This window comes from Mastigoproctus giganteus, chromosome 13, assembly GCF_048544385.1.
Source record: "Mastigoproctus giganteus isolate SK-2022 chromosome 13, ASM4854438v1, whole genome shotgun sequence".
Classification (NCBI taxonomy): Eukaryota; Metazoa; Arthropoda; class Arachnida; order Uropygi; family Thelyphonidae; genus Mastigoproctus; species Mastigoproctus giganteus.
The window spans coordinates 47,350,372-47,374,135 of NC_143587.1; the positions used below are offsets into that span (position 1 = coordinate 47,350,372).

General features: G+C 36.1%; 1 protein-coding gene across 11 annotated transcripts in view; it reads left to right on the plus strand.

Moving 5' to 3' along the window:
- Positions 1-23,764, plus strand: part of trol (terribly reduced optic lobes) — a 1,731,230-nt gene that overhangs the window by 1,463,112 nt on the left and 244,354 nt on the right. For 10 of the 11 annotated variants that reach the window (XM_090387691.1, XM_090387694.1, XM_090387692.1 and 7 more), the window contains 2 exons: positions 10,966-11,063; positions 12,705-12,839. In XM_090387691.1, the coding sequence (XP_090243817.1) occupies positions 10,966-11,063; positions 12,705-12,839 (233 nt within the window). The remainder of the gene's footprint in view (positions 1-10,965; positions 11,064-12,704; positions 12,840-23,764) is intronic. The other variant, XM_090387699.1, reaches the window with a different exon arrangement.

Here is a 23,764-nt window from a genome sequence, read left to right on the forward strand (position 1 = left end):
AAATGTTTCATGTTCCACTGCAGAACTTGACAATTTACTAAATCAACTGCCCCAACCTGTATGCTTTCTAGGTGATCTAAATGCTCATCATCTTTTGTGGGGTTCCCTGAACATAGATCATAGAGGGAGGATAATCAAAACCGTACTTGATAACCATCACTTAATGTTACTTGAATACTGGTGTGCATACTTATATCCATCTTCCTACAGGATCAAGTTCTGCTCTGGACCTGTCCATATGTTCCTCATCCATTTATCCTGGCCTTGATTGGACAGTATTAACTGACCTTCACAACAGTGATCACTTTCCTATAATTTTCAAAATACAAATTACATGGAATTTTCACCAAGCTAACTGGGAGAAGTTTTCGAAAACAATCCAATTTGATAACCCTTGATCCTTACTGTGTCTATTAATAATGTCACTAGATCTATAGTAGAAGAAGTACTTGGAGCTGCTGCCAGTGCAATACCAAAAGTAAACTTTACAAAACAAAGATATAATGGTTGGTAGACAAGGGATTGCTTTCTTAAGAAAACAAAATAAAGCTTGGAACATTTTTTGCCGAAATGCTACAACAGAGAACCTTATAAGCTATAAACAACTGAAAGCTGAAGCATTCTGAATTCGTAGAAAAGCTAAACAGGATGCATGGATTTGATTCAGTTCTCCCATCTGCAGAAACACTGACCCCAGAATAATCTGGAGATCCGTATCCTTAGTGGAAAGTGTCAACAAACCAAGGCCCCAATCCTGTCCTGGAAAGGAATAGATATTTCTTCTCCAACTGATATTGCGAGGCATTAGCAGAAACATTCGCAGTCACTTCATCATCTCAGTCTTATGAAGACTCATTTAGATGCAAAAAAATGTCTGTTGAAAAATATAAAATTAACTTTGTTACAAACTAATCTTATTCTTATAACCTTCCATTCACTATGAATGAACTCAATGAAGCTCTCAAGAATTCTAGAAATAGTTCTGCTGGACCAGATGGCATTTTCTACATAATACTTCATCTAAACTCAAAATCTACACTACTGAAATTTTACAACAGAATCTTTGAGGAGAATGTTTACCCTGATACATGGCATCAGTCAGTTGTGGTAGCCACAGCAAAACCGGGGAAAGATGCTTCCTTCCCCAATAGTTATCATCCTATATCTTTGGCCAGCTGTTTGGAAAAGATGGGACACAGGAGACTTGTCTGGATTATTGAAGATCAAGTTGCTATACCACGCCATCAATTTGGTTTCTGCTGTAACAGGTCTACAACTGATGACTTTCTCAGTCAGTCAGACTGGTCTACACTTTCTCCACATCAAGGTCGAAGCTCATATTCAAAATGCTTTTGTTAAAAACAGCACATGCTAATGAAAGCTTTTGATATTACCAAAGCATTTGACACAACCTGGAGATGTGTAATCCTCCAAGACTTATACAAAAGTTGGACTGAGTGGTAACCTGCCACGATTCATTCTGAATTTTCTCCATCTCAGGACCTTTCAAGTAAAATTCCAGAATGAGGTGTCCAAAATTCACATGCAAGGAGGAGTACCTCAATGATTGATTTTAAGTGCCACACTCTTTGCGTTACGTACCAATGACATTATTCGAAAGATCCCAGCTATGGCAGAAACTGATATGTATTCAGATGATATTGCTATTTCCTGTCAATCATTGAACATGGCTACCATTGAAAGACAACTACATAGCAATAAACAAAATTGAAACTTGGACAAAATGCAATGTCTATCAATTAACCGAGGGGAAAACAGCAGAAATACACTTCTGTAAATTGTGATCGCTTCATCCGGAACCTCTGTTAAAACTGAAAGGCAGAGAAATACTGATGACAGATTCCATAAGATTATTGGGTTTGATTTTAGACACCAAACTTAATTTTCATTTGCAAAACTTAAGCATATAACCTACCTACGAACTACATGCCTCCAGAAATTAAGCACCCTTTGTGTGGTATCCTCAGCATTTTGGGGTGCTGAATTTATATCATGCTCTAATCCGGTCATGATTAGATTATGGAGCTATTGTATATGCTTCAGCTAAAAACAGCATCTTACAGTCTCTGAACACCATCCAACATAGTGCCCTTCAATCTGCACTAGGTGCCTACAGAACCTTGCCAGTACAGAGCTTATATGTTGAATCACATGACCTTCTGCTTTATCTTAGAAGACAATGCCTACTCTGCCAGTACGCTGCCAAAATAAGAAGCTCTCCATCTCATCCTTGCTGGGTATACCTTAACCAACCTCTTTGGCCAACACTTTATGAATCCAAGCCTAATGAACCCAGACCTGCTGGGATATATCTTCAAGAAGTAATACAGAAGTGGAAAATCGATCTTGATAAAATTGAGGAAAGCACAAATATGCCTTTACCTCTGTGGAATAGCAATGATATAGACATTGATCTATACTTCGCTCAGTGGTCAAAAAATACCATTCCATCACTTAAATCCTACAGTTACATGCCAACTATACCTCAGAACACACTGGGAAACTCAAAATCTATATGGATGGCTCTAAGTCCCGCTCACACGTAGGTGCAGCAGCTGTATTCCTTTCGCATGTAATCTCAAAATCCCTTCCAGTTGAGTGCAACATACTTTCTGCAGAACTGTATACTATACAGCTTGCATTAAGTGAAATATGTCAACAGTCATCTCTCTCTCTCTCTCTCTCTCTCTCTCTCTCTCTCTGTCCTAATATATTCTGTGCTATCTCAGACATACAGGGTAAACAACATTCTCACCATCCTCTTCTACAAGAAATTGGTTTTTTTTATTAACCCATGTCAAAAAAAAACACTAAAATAATTGTTTGCTGGATTCCTGGACACTGGAATAGAAGGCAATGAAAAAGCAGATGCAGCCAAGTCAGCATCAGATCTGCCAAACAAAATAATGATAGTACCATACACTGATTTTAGGCCAATTATTATTAGAGCAAGTGAAGATGAATGGGCTCAGATATGGAGAAATCAAACCAACAATAAACTCAAAAAAATAAAACCGAATCCAGAAATATGGAACTCAAACATCAGAAAAGATTTGTTAGTTTGTTATTTGGTTTTTAGGAGCATTAGCAACTAAGGCCATATTGCTCCGTGATGCACGTTGGTCATTCCCTGACCTTTCCGCATCCTCCGTATTTGGTGGTGACGGGCTCGAACCCCGGTCTAATCAAGAAGCGTTTGCTATGCACTGCTGCTCCTTCCCACCTGGCTACGGAGGCGCCCAATCAGAAAAGGTCACAGATAAGAAGTAATGCTTGTCAGACTACGAATTGGCCACACTCACCTTATGCATTATCATCTACTAGCTAATGAGAATCTCCCTCTCTGTTTTCAATGCCAAGTTCACCTTATAGTAAAACACATCTTTTTGGTATGCCCATGCTTCAGGAATTCCAGACTACTTTGCTTCCACAGTCTGTGTAATAAACAGAATCCACCTACCCTTCAACAGATATTAGATAACTCTGCAAATCCAGATGAACTGTTTAATTTCATTTGGCAAATCTGATTTAACAAATGAATCTGAAAATAACTGTTACATTAAAAAAAAAAAAAAAACCTGGAAAGACACATCTTGGCCTTTAATGCCCTTGTGTCTTAAAACCCTTAATCAACAACAACTAAACAGCCCTGAATGCCAAGCAAGTTTAAAAGCAAATTTCAAAGAGTCTTCTCTAGAATTAGCAGATAGCAGAGAATTTAAGTTACTTCATTTCTGTTCTTCTAAATAAAGAAGTAAGCTTTCCAAAATGAAAGGAAAGGTACCTCTCTTCTTGTACATAGAACTAATCTACATAACACACTACTGCTAACCTCTTATCATTTGGTCACTTGTGGCACTGCTCCTGCCTCCACATGGCAGGGCCAGTAACATGGGGGGGAGAGTTATCCTCCAGAGCTAAAAGGAGCAACTATGGATTGTGACAATTATCTAGAACTTGAGCCTAGATGTTCATCTTATGACCTGAATGAAATTAGCATTAGCATTAGTAGAGGCATATGATGCAAGAAAGCAAGCTTATTCAGCATCAGCCAAAAAAAAAAAAAAAAAAAAAAAACCCCTCTCCCATTTCACCCCTCCGTTCGTTCGAAATACCTGTCCAGTTGAGCTTTAAATTTGTTTAGGCTATCAACTTCAACAAGTGATGGAAGTCGGTTCCACCAACCAACCACCCGCTGGCCAAAGGCAAATTTCCGCACATCTATCCGACATCCGTCCTTCCTCAATTTGAATTTATGCCCTCTGAGGTGATTATTCTGAGAAAGATGAAGAATCCCATTGGCATTGAGCATGTTCAAACCATTCAAAGCCTTATACACCTCTATCAGATCACCTCGCCGGTGCCTAGTCTCCAGACTCTGTAATTTGCAAAATTTAAGCCTTTCTTCGTAAGAGCAACCCTTTGTTCCATTTACTAATCTTGTTGCCCTTCTCTGTACCCGTTCCAGCAGCTCTACATCCTTCTTGAAATGAGGCCTCCAGACCTGTATACAGTACTCAAGATGTGGCCTAACCATTGCCTTATACAAGGGAATAATCACCTCCTTATCCCTGCTAAATGACCATGATGCATCAGAATCTAAAAGACTATGTAAAAATGAGAATCAGCAGGAATATCCAACATTCCTTATATTACATTCTCTTTTATCCAAACCTCAGAGTGCCCTTTCGCCAGTTCTAATTCAGAAATGTTTAGAAAGAGTGGCTGGTTCACCAAAAATGTTAAAACAACTCCGATCTGGAGATCATTAGCATTGGTAAAGGCACATGATGGAAGAAAGCAAACTTATACAGCATCAGCAAAAAAAAAAAAAAAAAAACTAAAAGGCAAGTGGAAGAGAAATTGTTGAAGCTAAAAATAAAAAAGCACTTGGTGGATGGGATTGATCCTCTTGTATTAAGGAAGGCTGCAAAAGAGGTCAAAAAAACCCTTATCTGTAATTAGCATTAGTATAGACATATGATGCAAGAAAGCCAGCTTATACAGCATCAGACAAAAAAAAAAAAAAACTTTCCCATTTCACTGATCCATTCATTCCAAATGTTTGTCTAGTTCTGCCCCGAATTTATTTAAGCTATCAACTTCCACAACAACAGATGGAAGTTTGTTTCAGCAATTAACTACTCCCCGGCTAAAGGCAAACTTCCACACAATCTATTCTACAACTGTCTTTCCTCAGTTTAAGTCTATGCCCCCTCAAGTTTGTAATCTGAGCAAGAGGAAGAATCCCATCAGCATTGAGCCTGCTCAATCCATTCAAGGCTTTATACACCTCAATCAGATTGCTTTGCAAGTGCCTAGTCTCCAGAAGCTGCAATTTGCAGAACTTAAGCCTTTCTTCATAAGAGCACCCCTTTGTTCCTTTCACCAATCTTGTTGCCCTTCTCTGTACTCATTCTAGCAACTCTAAATCCTTCCTAAAATGAGGCTTCCAGACTTGTATGCAGTACTCAAGGTGTGGCCCCTGACCATTGCCTTATATAAGGGGATAATCACCTCCTTATTGGATAGATCTCATGTGGATGGGATCTATCCAATTATATTAAGGGAGGCAGTAAAAGGTAAGCAGACTGTTAGTGTGATTTTGGGAAGACCATGTGGACTGGGGATGTCAAATGTATCCTCAATTCACAAAGGGGACAAAGAGTGACATGAGTAATTACAGACCTGTTAGCTTACCTTCTGTTCCAGGAAAAATACAGTTAAAGAAGTAATGCAGGGACCATCTAGATAGGAGTGCAATTATACTTCAGTCACAGCACGGGTTTGTCCAGGGGCAGTCTTGTCTGACCAGTTTTATTGGATACTATGATGCAGTAACAATGGAACTGGATGAATAAAATCATTTTGATATCATATATTTGGATTTCAGGGAGATTTTTTTGACACTGTTGCATATAAGACTGCTGTACAAATTGGAGCAGTGTGACATTAAGGGCAAGTTGCTGCTATGGATAAAGTCACGGTTGAGTAGGAGAAAACAGTTGTTATTGATGAAAACTTCATATCTGACTGCACAATTACCCCCAGATCCCTTTCATCCACCACTCATGGTAGTGGAGGATGAAAGGGATTGGGGACCATTGTGCAGTCAGATATGAAGTTCTCTGAGCAGTGCAGATGGTCTTTCAGGACAGCACATGGGGTTCTGTCTGTGATATACAGGAATTTTGCTAGCAAGGATGAGGTGGTGATTATTTCATTCTATCAGATGATGGTTGGATCACATCTTGAGTACTGCTGGAGCAGATTACAGAGAAGGGCAACAAGATTGGTGAAGGGAACAAAGTTTCTTACCAAGAAAGGCATCAGTTCTGCAAATTGCAGAATCTGGCGACTAGGCACCAGTGAGGCAATCTGATTGAGGTGTTTAAGGCTTTGAATGGATTGAGCAAGTTAATTCTGATAAGAATATTCTTTCTCTTGCTCAGACTACCCACATGTGGGGCAAAAATTCAAATTAGGAAGGATGGTTGCAGAATAGATTTGCAGAAATTTACCTTTAGCCAGCGGGTGGTTGATTGCCTGTACAAACTTCTATCTGATGGAAGAGAATAGCCTGAATAAATTCAAGGAAGAACTAGACAAACTGTTGGAGGTGATGGACAGGCAAAATTGTAAGTTTTTTTGTTTTTTTGCTAATGCTATATAAGCTTGCTTTCTTGCATTATTTGCCACTATTAATACTAAATACTATTACTAATATTAATGGTTTTGGATTTATTTTTCTTTATAACAAGTGGCTGAATAACAGTAACCTGTGATAACATTAACTGACATTCACTGTATATGAAATACGTTACCCATCTGAGTACACCTCCAGATAGCATATGCCGGAGCTGTTTTTTCTTTAATTTAAGCAAAATCTGTGTGTGCGATGTCAGTGTCAATTTATGGATTCCTGTTATTGTTTCCAGAAAAACAATCATCATTAATTGTTTTTCTTCTGAAGTTGAGCCATAAAAAAAAAAAGAAAATCAAGCATTTTCTTAAGTCTTTTCATCCATATTAATTCTTTCATGTTGAAAGACACAAATTTAAAATTAGCTGCATCTATTCTATCCATTTACCAAAGTGCACACCATCACCTTTATCTTCCAGTGAACGCGCACTGGCTTCCACTGGGATGCCTCTTATAAGGGAGTAAAAATGAATTATCTCACCATCAGTTCATAAGCAGACTAAAGTATTCTCAAATTACCAGAGATACTAATCAGTCAAAATAGAGATAATCGAAGAGCCTCAACACAGAAAGTCTCAATACTGTAGAAATCATTTGAAAGCGTAACAAGGCATAAAAAATAAATGAATACATTACTTAGTAGTGGCAAATAGATGCAAGGAAGCAAGCTCATAAAGCATCGATCAAAAAAAAAAAAAAAAAAAAAAACTACTACTCGTCATTTGCCCATCCCTTCCTTCTAATAATTTTTGCAATCCTTCTTTAAGTTTATTTAAATCAGTTGTTTTCTCGCTGAAAGAGAAATTTCTGCACATTGATCCTACAACCCTCCTTTTTCATTAAGAGTGTGTGTGTGAGTGTGAGAGTATGAATGCTATTAGCATTTCGCTTACTCAACTCATTTAAAAATTTACAATCATGTCTTAAGTGGAACTACCGTGAAATGAATCGTAAATGCCAGAATCCTTCACCTGTCATGAAATGGAGGAGACTGCATCAGTGATCTGCAAATTGATGATGCCTTAGATGAAACTTTTAGCATTAGTATTAGCATTAGTAGAGGCATTTGATGCAAGAAAGCAAGCTTATGCAGCATCAGCCAAAAAAAAAAAAAAAACCCACTTCCACTTCACCCCTCTGTTCGTTCAAAATACCTGTCCAGCTGAGCCTTAAACTTATTTAGGCTATCAACCTCCAATACAAGGGATGGAAGTCTGTTCCACCAACCAACCACCCGCTGGCTAAAGGCAAATTTCCGCACGTCTATCCTACATCTGTCTTTCCTCAATTTGAATTTGTGCCCTCTCAGGTGATTTTTCTGAGCTAGAGGAAGAATCCCATCAGCATTGAGCATGCTCAAACCATTCAAGGCTTTATACACCTCTATCAGATTACCTCGCTGGTGCCTAGTCTCCAGACACTGTAATTTGCAAAACTTAAGCCTTTCTTCGTAAGAGCAACCCTTTGTTTCATTCACTAATCTTGTGAATGGAACTTTTGTTAGAACATCAGAAAAAAACCCTATACAACAAAGATACAAAATGAATCCAGATAGATAAAACCCCACTCCAATCTTCAAGAGACATGAAACCACATATGCCAAAACTGTTTCAGTACTGCATCTTCAAAAATATAGACCCAGACATTGGGCTCACATCTGGTGAGTATGGGCTTGGCACACCCAGGATCCTGAGCTGGATATCATCATTATTTCTTCTTTATTGGTGATTCCTTTCTACTTCTCTCTCTCTCTCTCTCTCTCTCTCTCTCTCTCTCTCTCTCTCTCTCTCTCTCTCTCTCTCTCAGGGTAACTCGGGATTTTTTTTTTGACTGGTGCAGCATAAGCCTCAGGCTTCCTTGTACCATATGGCTAATAATAATACTAACTTATGGTGGTATAGCAGTCCTGACAAACCAACATTCCTGCCAAACATGTATTAAGTGCTATAGGTTCTAATACTTCTCATGCTTGGGGTTTTCATTAAAAAACATTTTACCAAATCCTCCATCCCAAATATAGTAGTAGTCCAAATAGTAGTTGGCATACATATTAGAATCTGTTCCTTATACATAACAAAATTAACTTAATTTTGTTAATTTTGCAAAAATTAACTAGATAATCTCATAGCTTAACTATCTGTACCTTTCTGCATCCTGGATCTCAACGATGACCATGAACTATAAGATAATAACCATGAAGCTAATTATGCAATTTTTAGATGACAACTTCATTTTCCCGAATGATGGGTTACTTACATATGTTCACCCCTTGTTTTTCTACAAATATTAAAATTGATTTGACTGGCTGTTCAGCAATTCTATATCCTATTCTAAAGTAAAATCAACCAAAAATCCACTACATGGCAATTACTTTCTAGTAATAATAATTGAATAACAGGCACTTTATTTGTTCAGCAGAAGTTCATTATGGCTCACAAGAAATGCATTAGAAATTCTATAAAAAATAACATACATTAGACCCACAAATAATCCAACAGACCTCAATTGCTGAAGCAATTGCCTGTGTTACAGATAAAATGCTGTATGCAGCTGAAAATGAAAAGGCATACCAAAATCCTTAGAACTGTTGAAAATCTGGAGTATCAAATGCCTAGTAACAAAAAAAAAAAAAAAACCCTTTTATTTAGAGCCCACCTACAACAAATCCTATTCAATATAAGTATGCCTGCAAATGTGAAGTATGTCGGATGCTGAAATTAAAAAAAAAAAAAAAAAAAAAGCCACCTGGAGGAACTTCAGTTCAAACATACATCAAATGACCCCTTTGTAGAAAATCTCCAAAGCAATCAGTAAAATAAATGACAAATATCAGAGCCCTTCTCCAGCTATTGTAGAATGGAAAGGAGTGCATCACTGAACTCTTGAAAATTGTTTAATGCAATGGCTGAAATGAAACCTTGCTTAAACATTGGATAAAATGACTATACACTAGCTTCCAAATATACAAAATGAATTCAGACAAGCAAATTTCTTTTAAAAAGGTGATGAACAATATAACTCCTTTGAACGTTTGGTCATCCCGGAGTATAAACAGAAAATTTATTTATTTAATTTACCATTTACTTTCCATAAATAAAATAAAATAAATTTTCTGTTTATACTCCGGGACGACCAAATGATCAGAAGAGTTCACAAGATAGACAGAATACAAGAAACAGCACCGTATTCAGCAGTCACGGGCTTGCTTGAACCCCGGTCACTCAAGGCACGTGTACTTATGCACCCGCGCGCCTGACCACTAGGCTACGGCAGCACTTAACTGGGCAGACATGAAGTTCTGCAGCACTGACAGGCAGCAGGTCAGGGCTCATGGCATTCTCTCAAAGATTTATTGAACAATTGTTTTTAGTGATAGGGAGGTTATAATTCCACTATATAAGACAATTGAGACTGCACTTGGAATACTGTGTCCAAATATAGAGGGAATACCTAAAAAGACAAGCCTTCTTAAGAAGATACAAAGAGTGTACCTTGTGAGATTGGCTAAAGGGCACCCATATAGAAAAGACTTCAAATATATGGGTGTACAGAGTCTTAACTTGAGGATTTTAGTTGCATAGTTTTTTTTTCCCCCTTTGCTGTTGTGTAACAAAAGCCTCTGGTCATGTACTGTATGACTAGTACTAACTTTGTAGATCTCTTTGAATAATTAAATATAGAGATAGAACCAGATGAAAATTAGTATTGAATCATTACAGTCATTTCTCTGTCTGTTCAGTAAACTTTATTTAGATATATTCCCAAAATGTTGGCATCATGCTACCATGTTGGTCTTCTTCAAAGCAGATAAAGATTAATGACTGCATCTTATTATAAACCTAGTGCCCTGATCAATTTTGCCTGTGCAGAATGTTTGGAAAGGTGGCAAACTATTGACTGATATAGTCCAAAAAGCCACTTTAAAAGTTCTCTGTGGATAAAATTTACACCCCACCCCAGTTACATTCCATGTAATGAGGAATATCTCAGATTTCAATGAACATGGAATGTTTTCATTTTTAGTATCTGTTATGCAACTATGAAAGACAGTGATAGAAACAACCATTGTTTATATGAAGGATTAAGGATATGCAATCAGGACTATCCTGAAGCCTTTTTTTGATAGAAATAAAAACATTGAGCTGGTTAGCTAACCATATAAATTGATAAGTATTTCAAATTTATAGATATAATCTCATTCAGTGTTTTTCAAAACATAACTCGAGATATTTTATATTCAGGATTAGAGATGTCACACTAGATAATGCAGGTCGTTACATCTGTACCGCTTCCAACAATGCTGGGAGAACTCGTGATTATGTAATTCTTAATGTGAGAGGTAAGATATATTTTATTGATCTGAGCTTATTCTTTTTTGTATGTAGTATTCATATGTTTCTTATTTAAAAAGTACCTGTCGTAATATATCTGACTTTCACATAGCACTCATCCTTGTAACGTGGATTCAGTATCTTACTTTTTTTATGGAAAAAATTCATGTAACACATCTTAAAAGGTTGCATTTAACTGCATTATCTGATTTTTGTGTGGACATCTACAAAAACATTGCATAGTTTGCATAGTTGCATACTTTGTATACTGAAATTTGTTGCTGCAGAGAATCCTTTTTTACATTTCTGTAGGAGATAGTTCCTCCAAGCATGACACCTATTGCACATTGCTGTGCATGAAATTTAATGGTGAAGGGGTTATGGACAATAGTTCATTAATAAAACTTCTGTTGCCAAGGTTAACTATCTTTTGCTGGCATGAGATGTTCCATATCTAGGTGTGGGGTAGTCCTGAAATTAGCCATATGCTTCATCTTGTCATATAACATACCACAACCTTTCCATGTTAAAATTTGCTGGTTGCAAATTTGAACTTGTGAGAAGAAGCAGGTAAACCAAAATCTTCATTATCATACATTTTTATTTCCCTGTTGCTCACTTGTATTTAACTCTGCTTATATAAATGGTAACTATGAATACATTTGCATTTTTTCATTACTGAATTGTGCTGATGAAAATTATACTCAGTTTATGGCTCATTATTAGTGATCTCCTACTGAATAGCCCTTCCTCATTAAAATATTTTAATTATAACTTCAAAAAATTTTTAATCTCAGGTGATTTTATTCTTAATATGAAGCTGTTATCTTTTTTATTTTTATAAATATGTTTATAGTATGTTATTAATATTACAATTTTGATATATCGTACAGAGAAATTTATTATTGTTATATATATCAAAGATTCTATATTTTGTATTTTTTTCTTGGATGGTAATGTTAATTGCAAAGAATTATACAAGAAAACAAATATATACCTAGAGTATAATAATATATATATTTTTTTTCTAATCATTTTGGATGCATCCAGTTATGATGAAATAAAAAAAGTATTTTAATTTGCGAGTAACATACTCTGAAATATTTTAATTGCTAAATTTTCTGAAAAGGATCTTACAAAAAAAAAAAAAAAAAAGGTAAGGAATTGCACTTCCCTTCCTCTCCATTAACATTCCTGTTTTTGTGTACCACCTACAGCACTGTTTATGCATGTGTGTTCATTGAAAATTCACACAGTGTTCAGTTTTTCATTTGAGCTAACTCTGGAATTTCAAGTAACACACTTTGTATTCTTCTCCATATATACTATTTTCTTTAAATTGGTGATGAAATTATTTTTTTAACAGAAATAACCTGAATTGCTGTATTGAACATTTTATTTTAAACTGAATGCATGTTAATTTAACTTATGCTTTAAAGATTTTTTTTGTGCATGCTACTAATTTTTTTTGTTTTGCTAATTCTCTAAATTATTATAGAGAATAGTAGAAGCATGCTTGTTTATTTTCCTTATTTGGATGTATTAAATATTAAAACTCTAACATCCTTATTGTATACTATCAGCTAATGCATTAACATTAATATCAGTTAAATCAGAGCATTTTTTAACCCATGATCTTATTTTTACAGAAATTCAGAATAAGTGTCGATTTGACCAGTTTATGTGTGGTGACGGGAACTGTATTGATAATTCCCAGAGATGCAACCAAATCTCAGAATGTAGAGACCATTCAGATGAAGTGGGTTGTAAAAAAGAAAAGCGGGGTTGGTCTTACTAACACTTAAATATAGCTATAGCTTTTTATTTTGCATGGCTTTTGTTTTTTTCTAATATGTACTGTATACTATCTTTTTAGTTTGTTTCTGCATATATTTTAGTGCCACAAGATTGAAGATTCATAAGTTAAGATATTCAAAGGAGACTGAACTGGTTTTTCTATAGCTGCTTTGCATCCACAGATTGTAAAATGAATATGATGTGAAACTTATGTAGAACCAAATTTCAGATTTATGAGTAATTTAATTCACGTGTATGTGTTGAAAGAGGAGAACAAAGGAAACAGGAGATTAGACAGAAATTTCTTTACAAAATAATAGTTACTAATTTATATAATTTAAAATTTAGTTGTAAGTCATTATTTCTTGTTGACAATTATATTTGGAACCTTAATCAGATGGTTTTATTTTGTATGTTATACTCCAATATTTTTCATGAAGTTAAAACTAGAATCTTATCTGGAGTTTGATGCCAATTCTTGCAGACTCAGTCTTTTAATATTTGTGAAACTTTAAGAAATACTATTTGAATTTTTTTTTTTTTTTTTTTATTCCACTGTGAAAAATCAAATACTTAGATTCATCATGAATTGTAACAGGGATAGGGTCATAAGTTTAAGTGCAGTATATGCTTATTCAGATTCTGAAGTTTGTATCAAATCCTTTAAAATGGCATTATAATTCATAAAGGGATTTGAAAAGATCCCTTTTAGGTAAGAAAATATTCTTACCCAAAAGATTTCTTTTTGCCATTAACATTTTTCTTTCTTTTTGCCATTAACATTTTTCTTTCTTTTTGCCATTAACATTTTTCTTTCTTTTTGCCATTAATTAATTCTTTTCACATTTTTGAAAATGACATTTTTAGTTTTCCATAAAAAAAAAAAATTACAGCTTTAGCCCTTGATTTACAAAGATCACTTTGAGAATGCTCAAAACTCTGAATTTCTTTTCAATACATTGTTCTTTGTTAAATTTTTTAACAAAGCAAGCATAACATTTTTATATACCAGCCTTCAGTATGTAAAATTTCTCCAAATTTTTGTGATCTGCAGACTTGTTCATCACATTCCTTTTGTTTATTCATGAAAGTAACTTGTATCAGTGAATTCTTACATTCTTAAACCATGAATTTCACCATGAATTAACTAAGCTGGTAGTCATTATTTCATTTATGGCTGATGAATACAGTACACTAGAGTAAATACCTGTTCATTTAAAGTACTCTGGTATTGCAACTAGATATTAACAAAAATTGCCATCTGTGAAGCTAGTCCCTTTTTGTGTTAGCCACATCACTTCTTTTTAGAGTTTTTGACTTAAACTCATTTAAATACTTGGTATGACTGCCTGATTTATGTTCCTTTAATGTACAAATTGTCTTTTTAGACAGTACTGTGGGGTACCCCTTTTATTGTGTAATTTATAATGAGTCCAATCTAAAACTGCTTTATTGCTCAGATATTTTATTTACACAGGTTGATCATTAATTTATAGAATGGGCCAACTTAATCTCCATCACTGAGGTCTACTGGTGCTTTCTTGTTTTCAAATCCTTTGAAGCATATTTTTCCTGTAGAGATAGGTAGGTCACAATCCCATTGTATAAGGCAATTGTAAAACTGCACTTGGAATACTGTGTCCAAGTATGGAGACCTCATTTGAAAAAAAGACATTGAGCTTATTGAAAGTGTCCAAAGATTGGTAACTCACATGGTGGGATCAGCAAAAGGGTGACTGTACAGGGAAAGACTGATACCTGGACTATAGAGCTTGAAAACCAGGCACCTTAAAGGGGACCTAATTGAGGTTTATAAGGCTCTAAGAGGGATTATTGAAATGAATGAAAGCAGAATTTCCACTGTCATAAAAAAATTATAGTAGAAGAGGTTTTTCTTTTAGCCAGTGAGTTGTTGGTTACTAGAAGAAGTTGCCTTTGCAGTTTCTTCAAACTTTTTGAGACTGACAGTTTGAAGAAATTCAAAGGTCAACTGAATGGTTACCTATGTGAGGAGGGAAGCATATAATTTGTATTTTCTTACCTTTGTTTGCTTGTTTTTTTTTGGCTGGTGCAGCAAAAAGCCTGTGGCTTTCTTGTCCTGTATGGCTAATACTAATATTAATACTCTTCACTTCAGCCATGAACCCACTTGTAAAAGCACTCCCATAAATCACTTCTTGATAAGTGTTTGAGATTGGTCATTATTGCTTTTTGATCTATAATGCATCAGTGCCACTTAAATTTCAGGTTTTTTTTTTTGTTTTTTTTTTAATGCTTGTCTCTGTAAACACCCTGTTGCAGTCTGTAGCACTAACACCATGTTGAACACTATATAACATAACATTGCTCAATCTTCAGATCTTCCATTATACAGTTCACATGTACAATATGTAACTTAAGGCCACTTAGTAACTGTCTCTGCATATTCTTGGATACTCTTTTACTATCTATTCTCGGATACTCTTTTACTATCTGGTCACTGAAACTTAAGTGGTTCTATGGTGACACTCATTCTGAAAATTGAATAATCAACCATCCATTAATCAGATTATATTTCCCAATATTTCCATAGCTTTTGATACTCATCACTTGGTAATTGAGTGAAAAAAAAAATTAAACTGAAAATAATTTTTTGTCAGTTCTGTATGCGACATATTCATACACAAGGATATTATAAAATATCATTGACCGCTATAAAAAAATCTTTTGTAATACACTCACTCTCAGCTTCTGTCAGAATGCAGTAAGACCAGTGGTGAGCGACTCGTCTTACTGCATTTTTTATTTATTATTTTTTTTTTATTTGTGAGCCCATTGTTGAAACGATCAATTACAATCAAGCCTCTGTTTAACGAACTTCTTTATAGCGATTTTTTTTAATCCCCTTGGTAATTACATTTAAAATAGTTTCTGTAGAACGAATGGATTACAAGAGACAACTTTGTACACATTGTTCTCACATCTGACCTTTAGGCAATTTAGGTAATTAGAAAGCATGAATTAAGGGTGAAAGGGATTACTGTTCCACATGTTAGTGGTATCCATAAAACCTATGCAGCCACATTCCGAGAAGTCTCTCTAGTTAATATGCTTTCCATATCCAGTCAAGAGGATTAAGAGGATTCCCGACATGGATAATTGCCTCTGGTCAACCTGTGTTGTGGTTTCTCTTTACCCCGACAAACAGTCATCTGTTTTTTGGAGAAGTGAGTGATCCACGCCTTCCAGTAAATTTCTCCTGTCTATGTTTACATGGTCACAATAGCTGAATATCTGTGTGATTCCGACATTTTGCACAGTATTCAAAGAACTAGTGACAGTAGCGACGCCGAGGAGGGGGACGAGGGAACTAAGATGTTAAGTTAACTTTCCAAAGATAAAACATTGGCAGATTTAGAAACCACATCGAGGCTTTTACTGTGATGAAAACATTCCAAAATATAACGGCATACAGACAATAATTAAAAAAAAAAAAAACTGTATTCATTATATCACCAATCTCCAAAAAAGTAGCACGAATTAAGATTGATTGCTAAAGAACTTGGTGTGGAAACTATAAAGATCGGTCGTGTGTTCAGACCATGATATGCTGCTTGTAACTTGCAGACGACAATTGAGGGTTGGAGGAATTATCTTGCTTTGTGCAAACATTTTGAATCGGAAGTTAAATATTCTGGATTATTAAATCAACTTTTCAATCTGGAATTCCTTGAAGATTTAGCACTAATGATCGACATTCTGCAGGAGCTCTCTTACCTTTCAGAATATTTAAAAAGTTGCAGCATCACTATAGTAAAAGCAGATAAATTAATTATTCTGACTATCAGTGCTGTTGCTAATATGAAAAATTCTGAAGGAAATTATGAAGCTAAAATTGAGAGCATGTTGAAGTTGAAAGAATTTGAAGGAATCAAAATCAAAAGTGAGAACACATTTAACTTATCCTTATTAAGGATAAGTAAAATGTGTTCTTACTTTCCTTAATAAGTTATCCTTGATAAAGATAACATCCTTATTAATGATAAGTTATTAATGCAATAGAGTAATTTTACATTAAATAAATAAAATAATGATACTATTAACGATGAGAAATTGAAAGAAATTTTAAACATGTGGAACCCAAAATCATGGAATATGAAATAACTTTTGTCTCCGTGGCAAGATGGTGAAAACTGAATAAGAAATTTAAGTTTTCTGATTAAATATGAAATAAAAATTAATGATTTTAGAGATTTTGTTGAAGACAGTTTATCTTTAAAATCGAGTGAAATTCTCTCTTCAATTAAGAAAGCCAGAAATATCTTTGAAACCATTGCGATTAACAGTGCTGAAGCTGAAAGAGCTTTCAGCGTAATGAATAATATTGTGACAATTAAGCACATTGCAAATTATGATGACCCTACAGCTAAATGGAAAACCATTGCTTCAATTCGATCCGGATCGTTATGTCAAATTATTCCTCTGTAATCATCGCTCAGCTATTGAGCAAAACAGATCGACAACAAATATTAATAAAGAAGTAAATTATATATGGCAATTTTTAGAATAAATATTTCTTGAATATTTATATAATAATTTTTTTCATGTAATCTGTGATTTTTGTGCACCTTTTCTAGAAGAGTTTGTTTTTTTATGTAATATTTGTTTTTATATTGTAGAATGTTTTGTGATAGTTTTTGTTATTTTTGATATGGGAAATATTTCATGTTATTTTTTATTCACAATATTAAAATTTTATCATGAAAAAAAATTATCAATTATATTTCCCTAGTTTTTTTAAAAAAAAAAAAAAAATGAATAAAAAAGTGGCGCGTGCGCCGAGCACACCCGGTAGATGGTTTTATATGAATCCTTCATGTTACTTTTAGGTATTTTGATTTATATATTGATTACAAAATAAAAGAGGTTTTGTATTGTAAATATTTTATTGAACATTTGCACATTTTCATAATTTCTGGAAAACAAGATACAATGGATTTATGATAACTAAAGTAAGAGATATACACTTGCAATTGCAACATATCTAAATGTCTCTAGAAAACAGCATCGATCAAAGTACCGATCTTATAGTTGAAATGATATACGCACCTAACAATGGAATGTAGCAAAAATGCAAGATGAAAAAATAAATTGTTGACATACCTTTGTATTGTGCAGTCATACTTACTGCAGTATGATTGTTGCAATCATATTTACTTCAGGAAGTGTGATTATGATGTCATATTATTCAAAAATTCTAAAAAGTTAGAACCCAAGATACTATCGTATCCAGGTATCATCGTAAAAGGGGAGGGGGATGATGGCTAGGCTGACTCAAGATATCATACCAGTCACGAACTGCTGGTGAGTGCTCAGCACAGACTCGTAGTGTGAACGTGGCAGGCACCTCTGGCAGATGACGTCACTTCTGTGACAGATCAGATTTACTCGGCAGGAATCCCTAAAGATGTTTCCCATCAAAGTCCGCAAAACTGCGAGCCCATTGTTAAAATATTCACAGCTCACCACTGAGTAAGACCCAGAATAAAGCAACTCAGATGATTCCAATAGAATGTGTTCAAGATGAGAACACCAAGTTCAAGGAACTATTAGTCTTTTTTTTTTTTTTTACAAGGTTTAAAAGTGCTTTGAATAGCCTCTACTGTTATATTGTGTAGAACACGTTATCTTTATCCACAAAACTTCCATAGTGCTTAGTATGGGATCATAAAACATTCTCCTTTACAGTTCTCTACACGTCAACATCTGGTGGTGTTAAATTAAATGAGTGGGTATTATTCCCTTGTAGAATGATTGATTGTCGTTGTCATCAGCCATTTTTAATCCACTGCAGAAATATTAGCAGAGGCATATTATGCAAGAAAGCAAACTTATGCAGCATCAGCCAAAAAAATAAAAAAAAAAACCTTCCACTTCACCCCTCCGTTCGTTCGAAATACCTGTCCAGCTGAGCCTTAAATTTCTTTAGGCTATCAACTTCCACAACAAGGGATGGAAGTCTGTTCCACCAACCAACTACCTGCTGGCTAAAAGCAAATTTCCACACATCTATCCAGTTCATTCTGTTTTGTGCAATGGCCATCCATTTGCTACCCACAAACCCTTGAATTTCATCTGTCCATCTCCATTGTTGTCTTCCAGGTTTTCTTTTTAGCTCCTCTTGGTTACCATTCTGTTATTTTCTTAGTCCATCTGTCATGTCTTTGAGCTGTGTCCTGCCCAAGTCCATTTCAATTTTTTTAGTTTTGATAAGAATGTCCTATAATTGTTTGTTGTCTAATCCATGTGTTTCTCTTCTTATCCAACAGTCTGATTCCTAATATAATTTGTTCCATTCTTCACTGTGTAGTATTCAGCTTCTCTTACATTCCTTTGGTGATTGCCCAAGTTTCACTTCCATAAGTCATGGTGGGGAGTATACATTGGTTCATTTCAGACAAATTAGGATATTGCTCCTCAGTATGTCACTATTTCCTGAATGCTATCAATCCCAAATTTATTCTTCCCTTGACTTCCAGCCATTTCTCATTGTTACAACTAATGACCTGTCCAAGATAAGTGTATGGATCCACCCTTTCAATTTATACACCTTCAACTATTATATCCCTTTCTGTGGCATACTTGTTCATCATTACTTTTGTTTTAGCCATATTCATCTTTAGTCCGAAATCCTTACTAACTGCATAACTGATTAAGGTTTTCCTCTATTTCTTCGGGATTGTGGCTTATGATCACAATGCATCTGCAAATCGTGAATAATTTAGGTACTATCCATTCACATTGGCTCCTTTCTGCAACCACATTTGTGTCTCTATACTACTGCTAGTAGCAACTCCCATGCAGAATGCGCTGGTCCCACAAGAACTAATAGTTGTTGGTGACTCTATTATCAGGGAAACGGGGAATATATTGCGAAAAAAGGATACGTGGAACAGGACCAGAGTATGTCTGCCAGGGGCAAAGGCTGATGACATTGTTGAGCAGATATCATCTTTTAAGGGCACAAAAGGTGATATTGTTGTACGTTGGCACTAATGATATTAAGAGTAGGAAACCGGCAGAATTACTTATCAATTTGAAATGTCTGCAATTCTGCCCAGACATGATAGGAGGGAGTATATGATGAGAGCTTTGTCGATCAATTGGCCCTGGAGAGGTTGTGCAAGGCTCAAGAGGTAGCATTTTTCTCAGCCTGTTCTGTGCTTGTTAACAGAACTGCTTCTACAAGGATGGGATACACTTAAATAGAAAGGGTGCAAGAATATTTGCTGATGCTATCGAGGCAGTGTTAGGTGGGTCTGAAAACTGGGGAATACATGGACTAATAGATTAACAGTAGCCGCTGGCAGAGGTGAAAGTGATTCTTGCACTGCTTCTATTGGAATGAGCAACAGCCTGGAAAACAAGATGCACGGGATTTCAGAGACTGCTGGGAGGCATTGCAGTACAAGTAAACACATGGGCTGTGTTAGGGTAGCTAAGAATAGGAACAGGTGCATGTATAATTGTGTGTCCACCAATGATTGGAGTTTGGTAAATAAATTTGATGAATTTGAGGTGTTGGTCAAAACATCAAAGGCAGATATTGTTGGGATATCAGACATGGTGTCACACACATATAAAGAATGCAGAAATGGAATTTGGGGAGTACAATATGTACAGGAAGTACAGACAAGATAGGAAGGGAGGAGGGGTTATGCTGTTAGTTAAGAAACACATAAAATTCAAGGAAGTACATCCAGTCAACATGGCTGGACAATGCAGCGTCGAGTCAGTTTGGTGTGACCTAAGCACTGGGAAAGGAAAAATGAGAGTAGGTGTGTGTTATAGGCCTAATGAATCTGATGAGTACAACGAACAACTGTACAGAGGAATAGTGGACGAGTAAGTCAGATTGTCTAATAATGGGGTATTTTAACTTCCCAGATATTGACTGGACCTTGGCTGGGTTGGTCACTTGCACGTTAGCAAGGCTTTTGTGGATTTATTAGATGATTATTTTCTACAGCAGCATGTTTGGGAGGCAACTAGAGGGAGTAATACTCTTGATCTGATTATCGGTAGTGATTCTTCATGCATTAAGAATCTGCTTTTGTAAAGACAGCTAAGGAGGTCTGAGACCGTATTTAAATTCTATACGGTGGGACCAACTGATGATGTTACCAAGAGCAAATTCAAAATGGGAAGCTACCATGCTTTTCATACCAACTAAGAAATATTGTTCAAGGTTTAGGCCTAAATGGATGTCAGATGGACTAATGAGACATGTGGCAGAGAAGAAAAATGCATGGGATACATAAAAATTAATGGGTAACACAGAAGTCTATGACAGATATAAGCTGGTCTGTAACCAAGTAGTAGTAGCAGTGGCATTTGATGCAAGAAAGCAAGTGTATGAGCTTATGCAGCATCAGCCAAAAAAATCACACCATTCCCTCCAAATGCCTGTCCAGTTCCTCCTTAAATTTATTCAACCTATCAACTTCCACAACGACAGATGGAAGTTTGTTCCAGCAATTAACCACCCTCTGGCTAAAGGCAAATTTCCGCACATCTAATCTACATCTGTCTTTTCTTAATTTGAATTTATGCCCCCTTAGGTTCGTAATCTGAACAAGTGGAAGGATCCCATCAGAATTCAGCATGCTCAACCCATTCAAGGCCTTATACACCTCAATCAGATCACCGCGCAGGTGCCTAGTCTCCAGCCACTGCAATTTGCAGAACTTAAGCCTCTCTTGGTAAGAGGATCCCTTCATTCCCCTCACCAATCTTGTTGCCCTTCTCTGTACACACTCAAGTAAATCTACATCCTTCCTAAAATGAGGCCTCCAGACCTGTACGCAGTACTCAAGGCATGGCCTGACCATTGCCTTATACAGAGGGATAATCACCTCCTTTTCCCTGCTAGAAAAATTCCTATATATCATTGACAAAACCCCATGACCTGCCCTGGCAGCCTGTCTGCATTGCTCAGAAAACTTCATATCTGACTGCACAATTACTCCCAGGTCTTTTTCATTTTCTACCACCTTAAGTGTAGTACCACACAGTTGGTACGTTTCTCTGGAGTTACTTCTACCCATATGCAGTACTTTGCATTTGTCAAGTTTAAACTTCAGGTGCCACTTCTTAGCCCATCTGCCCAAATTATCTAGATCCTGTTGCAGTAGCACACTGCCATTACGGTCATTAAGTCAAAAAGGAGGTTAGGCAGGCAAAGGCAGATTATGAGAAATCTTTGTCAAAAGATACAAAGAAAAACAGCAAAGGGTTCTTTTCTTATATAAACTCTAGAATGAAAGGAATGAATCAGATTAATCCACTGGATATCGATGGTTCAACTGTTGTAGATCCTGCTCACGTAGCTAACAAACTAAATGAGCATTTTGTATCTACATTCACACATGAGGAGTTATTCAGGGAGGGGAATGCCAGACGTGAATTAAACTGTGGCAGTGAGCTAGATGATTTTGTAATAACTGAGAGAAAAGTGGAGGAGAAATTGTTGAAGATAAAGATAAGAAAGGCACCTGGGGTGGATGGGATCTATCCAGTTATATTAAAGTAGGCAGCAAAGTAAGCAAGCAAACCCTTAACCATAATTATGAGAACTTCCTTGGACTCAGGGGAGGTACCCACGGACTGGAGATATGCAAATGTGACCCCAATTCACATAGGAGGATCAAAGGGCGACACAAGTAATTGTAGACCTGTTACTTTAACTTCTATTCCAGGAAAATTAATGGAGGCCAGTGTTAAAGAAGCACTGCAGAATCATCTAGACAAGGCTTCAGTTTTAGCTTGGACACAGCATGGGTTTGTTAAGGGGAAGTCTTGTCTGACCAAGTTGATTGGATACTATGATGTGCTCACAAAGCAACTGTGTGCAGGTAATAACTTTGATATCATATATTTGGATCTTAGAAAGGCTTTTGATACTGTTGCACGTGGAAGACTGCTGCACAAATTGGAGCAGTGTGGCATTGGAGGCAAATTGCTGCTATGGATAAAGGGATGGTTGAGTGGGAGAATACAGAGTGGTAATGACTGGAAACTGCTTTTCGTGGACTAATGTTATTAGTGGAGTCCCTCAGGGTTCAATGTTGGGTTCATTATTGTTTTCTGTATTTATAAATGATATTGATGATGATATTTCATGCTTAATGTCCAAGTTTGCAGACGATACAAAGGTTGGCAGAGTTGTTAATGACACTAATAACAGTAACAGGATCTAGTTAGAAAAGTTTTGCAGATGTGCTGAGAGGTGGCAAATGAAGTTAACCATTGACAAACGTAAAGTACTACATATGTGAAGCAGTAACCCCAGAGTAATGTATCAACTCTCTGGTACTACACTGACAGTGGTAGAGAATGAAAAGGACCTGGGGATAATTGTGCGGGCAGATATGACGTTCTCTGAGAAGTGCAGACGGGCTGCAAGAGTAGCTCATGGTGTCTTGTCAATGATATACAGAAATTTTTATAGCAGGGATAAGGAGGTGATTATTCCTTTGCCTTATACAATGGTTAGGCCACACCTTGAGTACTATATACAGGTCTGGGGGCCTCATCTTAAGAAGGATGTGGAGCTATTGGAACGAGTACAGAGAAGGGCAACAAGATTAGTGAATGGAACAACGGGTTGCTCTTATGAAGAAAGGCTTAAGTTTTGCAGATTACAGTGTTTGGAGACTAGCACCGGTGAGGTGATCTGATTGAGGTATATAAAGTATTGAATGGTTTGAGCATGCTCAATACTGATAGGATTCTTCCTCTTGCTCAGAATAATCATCTGAGAGGGAATAAATTAAAATTGAGGAAAGACAGTTGTAGGATAGATGCGCCAATGTTTTCCTTTAGCCAGCAGGTAGTTGATTGATGGAAGAGACTTCCATCTTTTGTTGTGGAA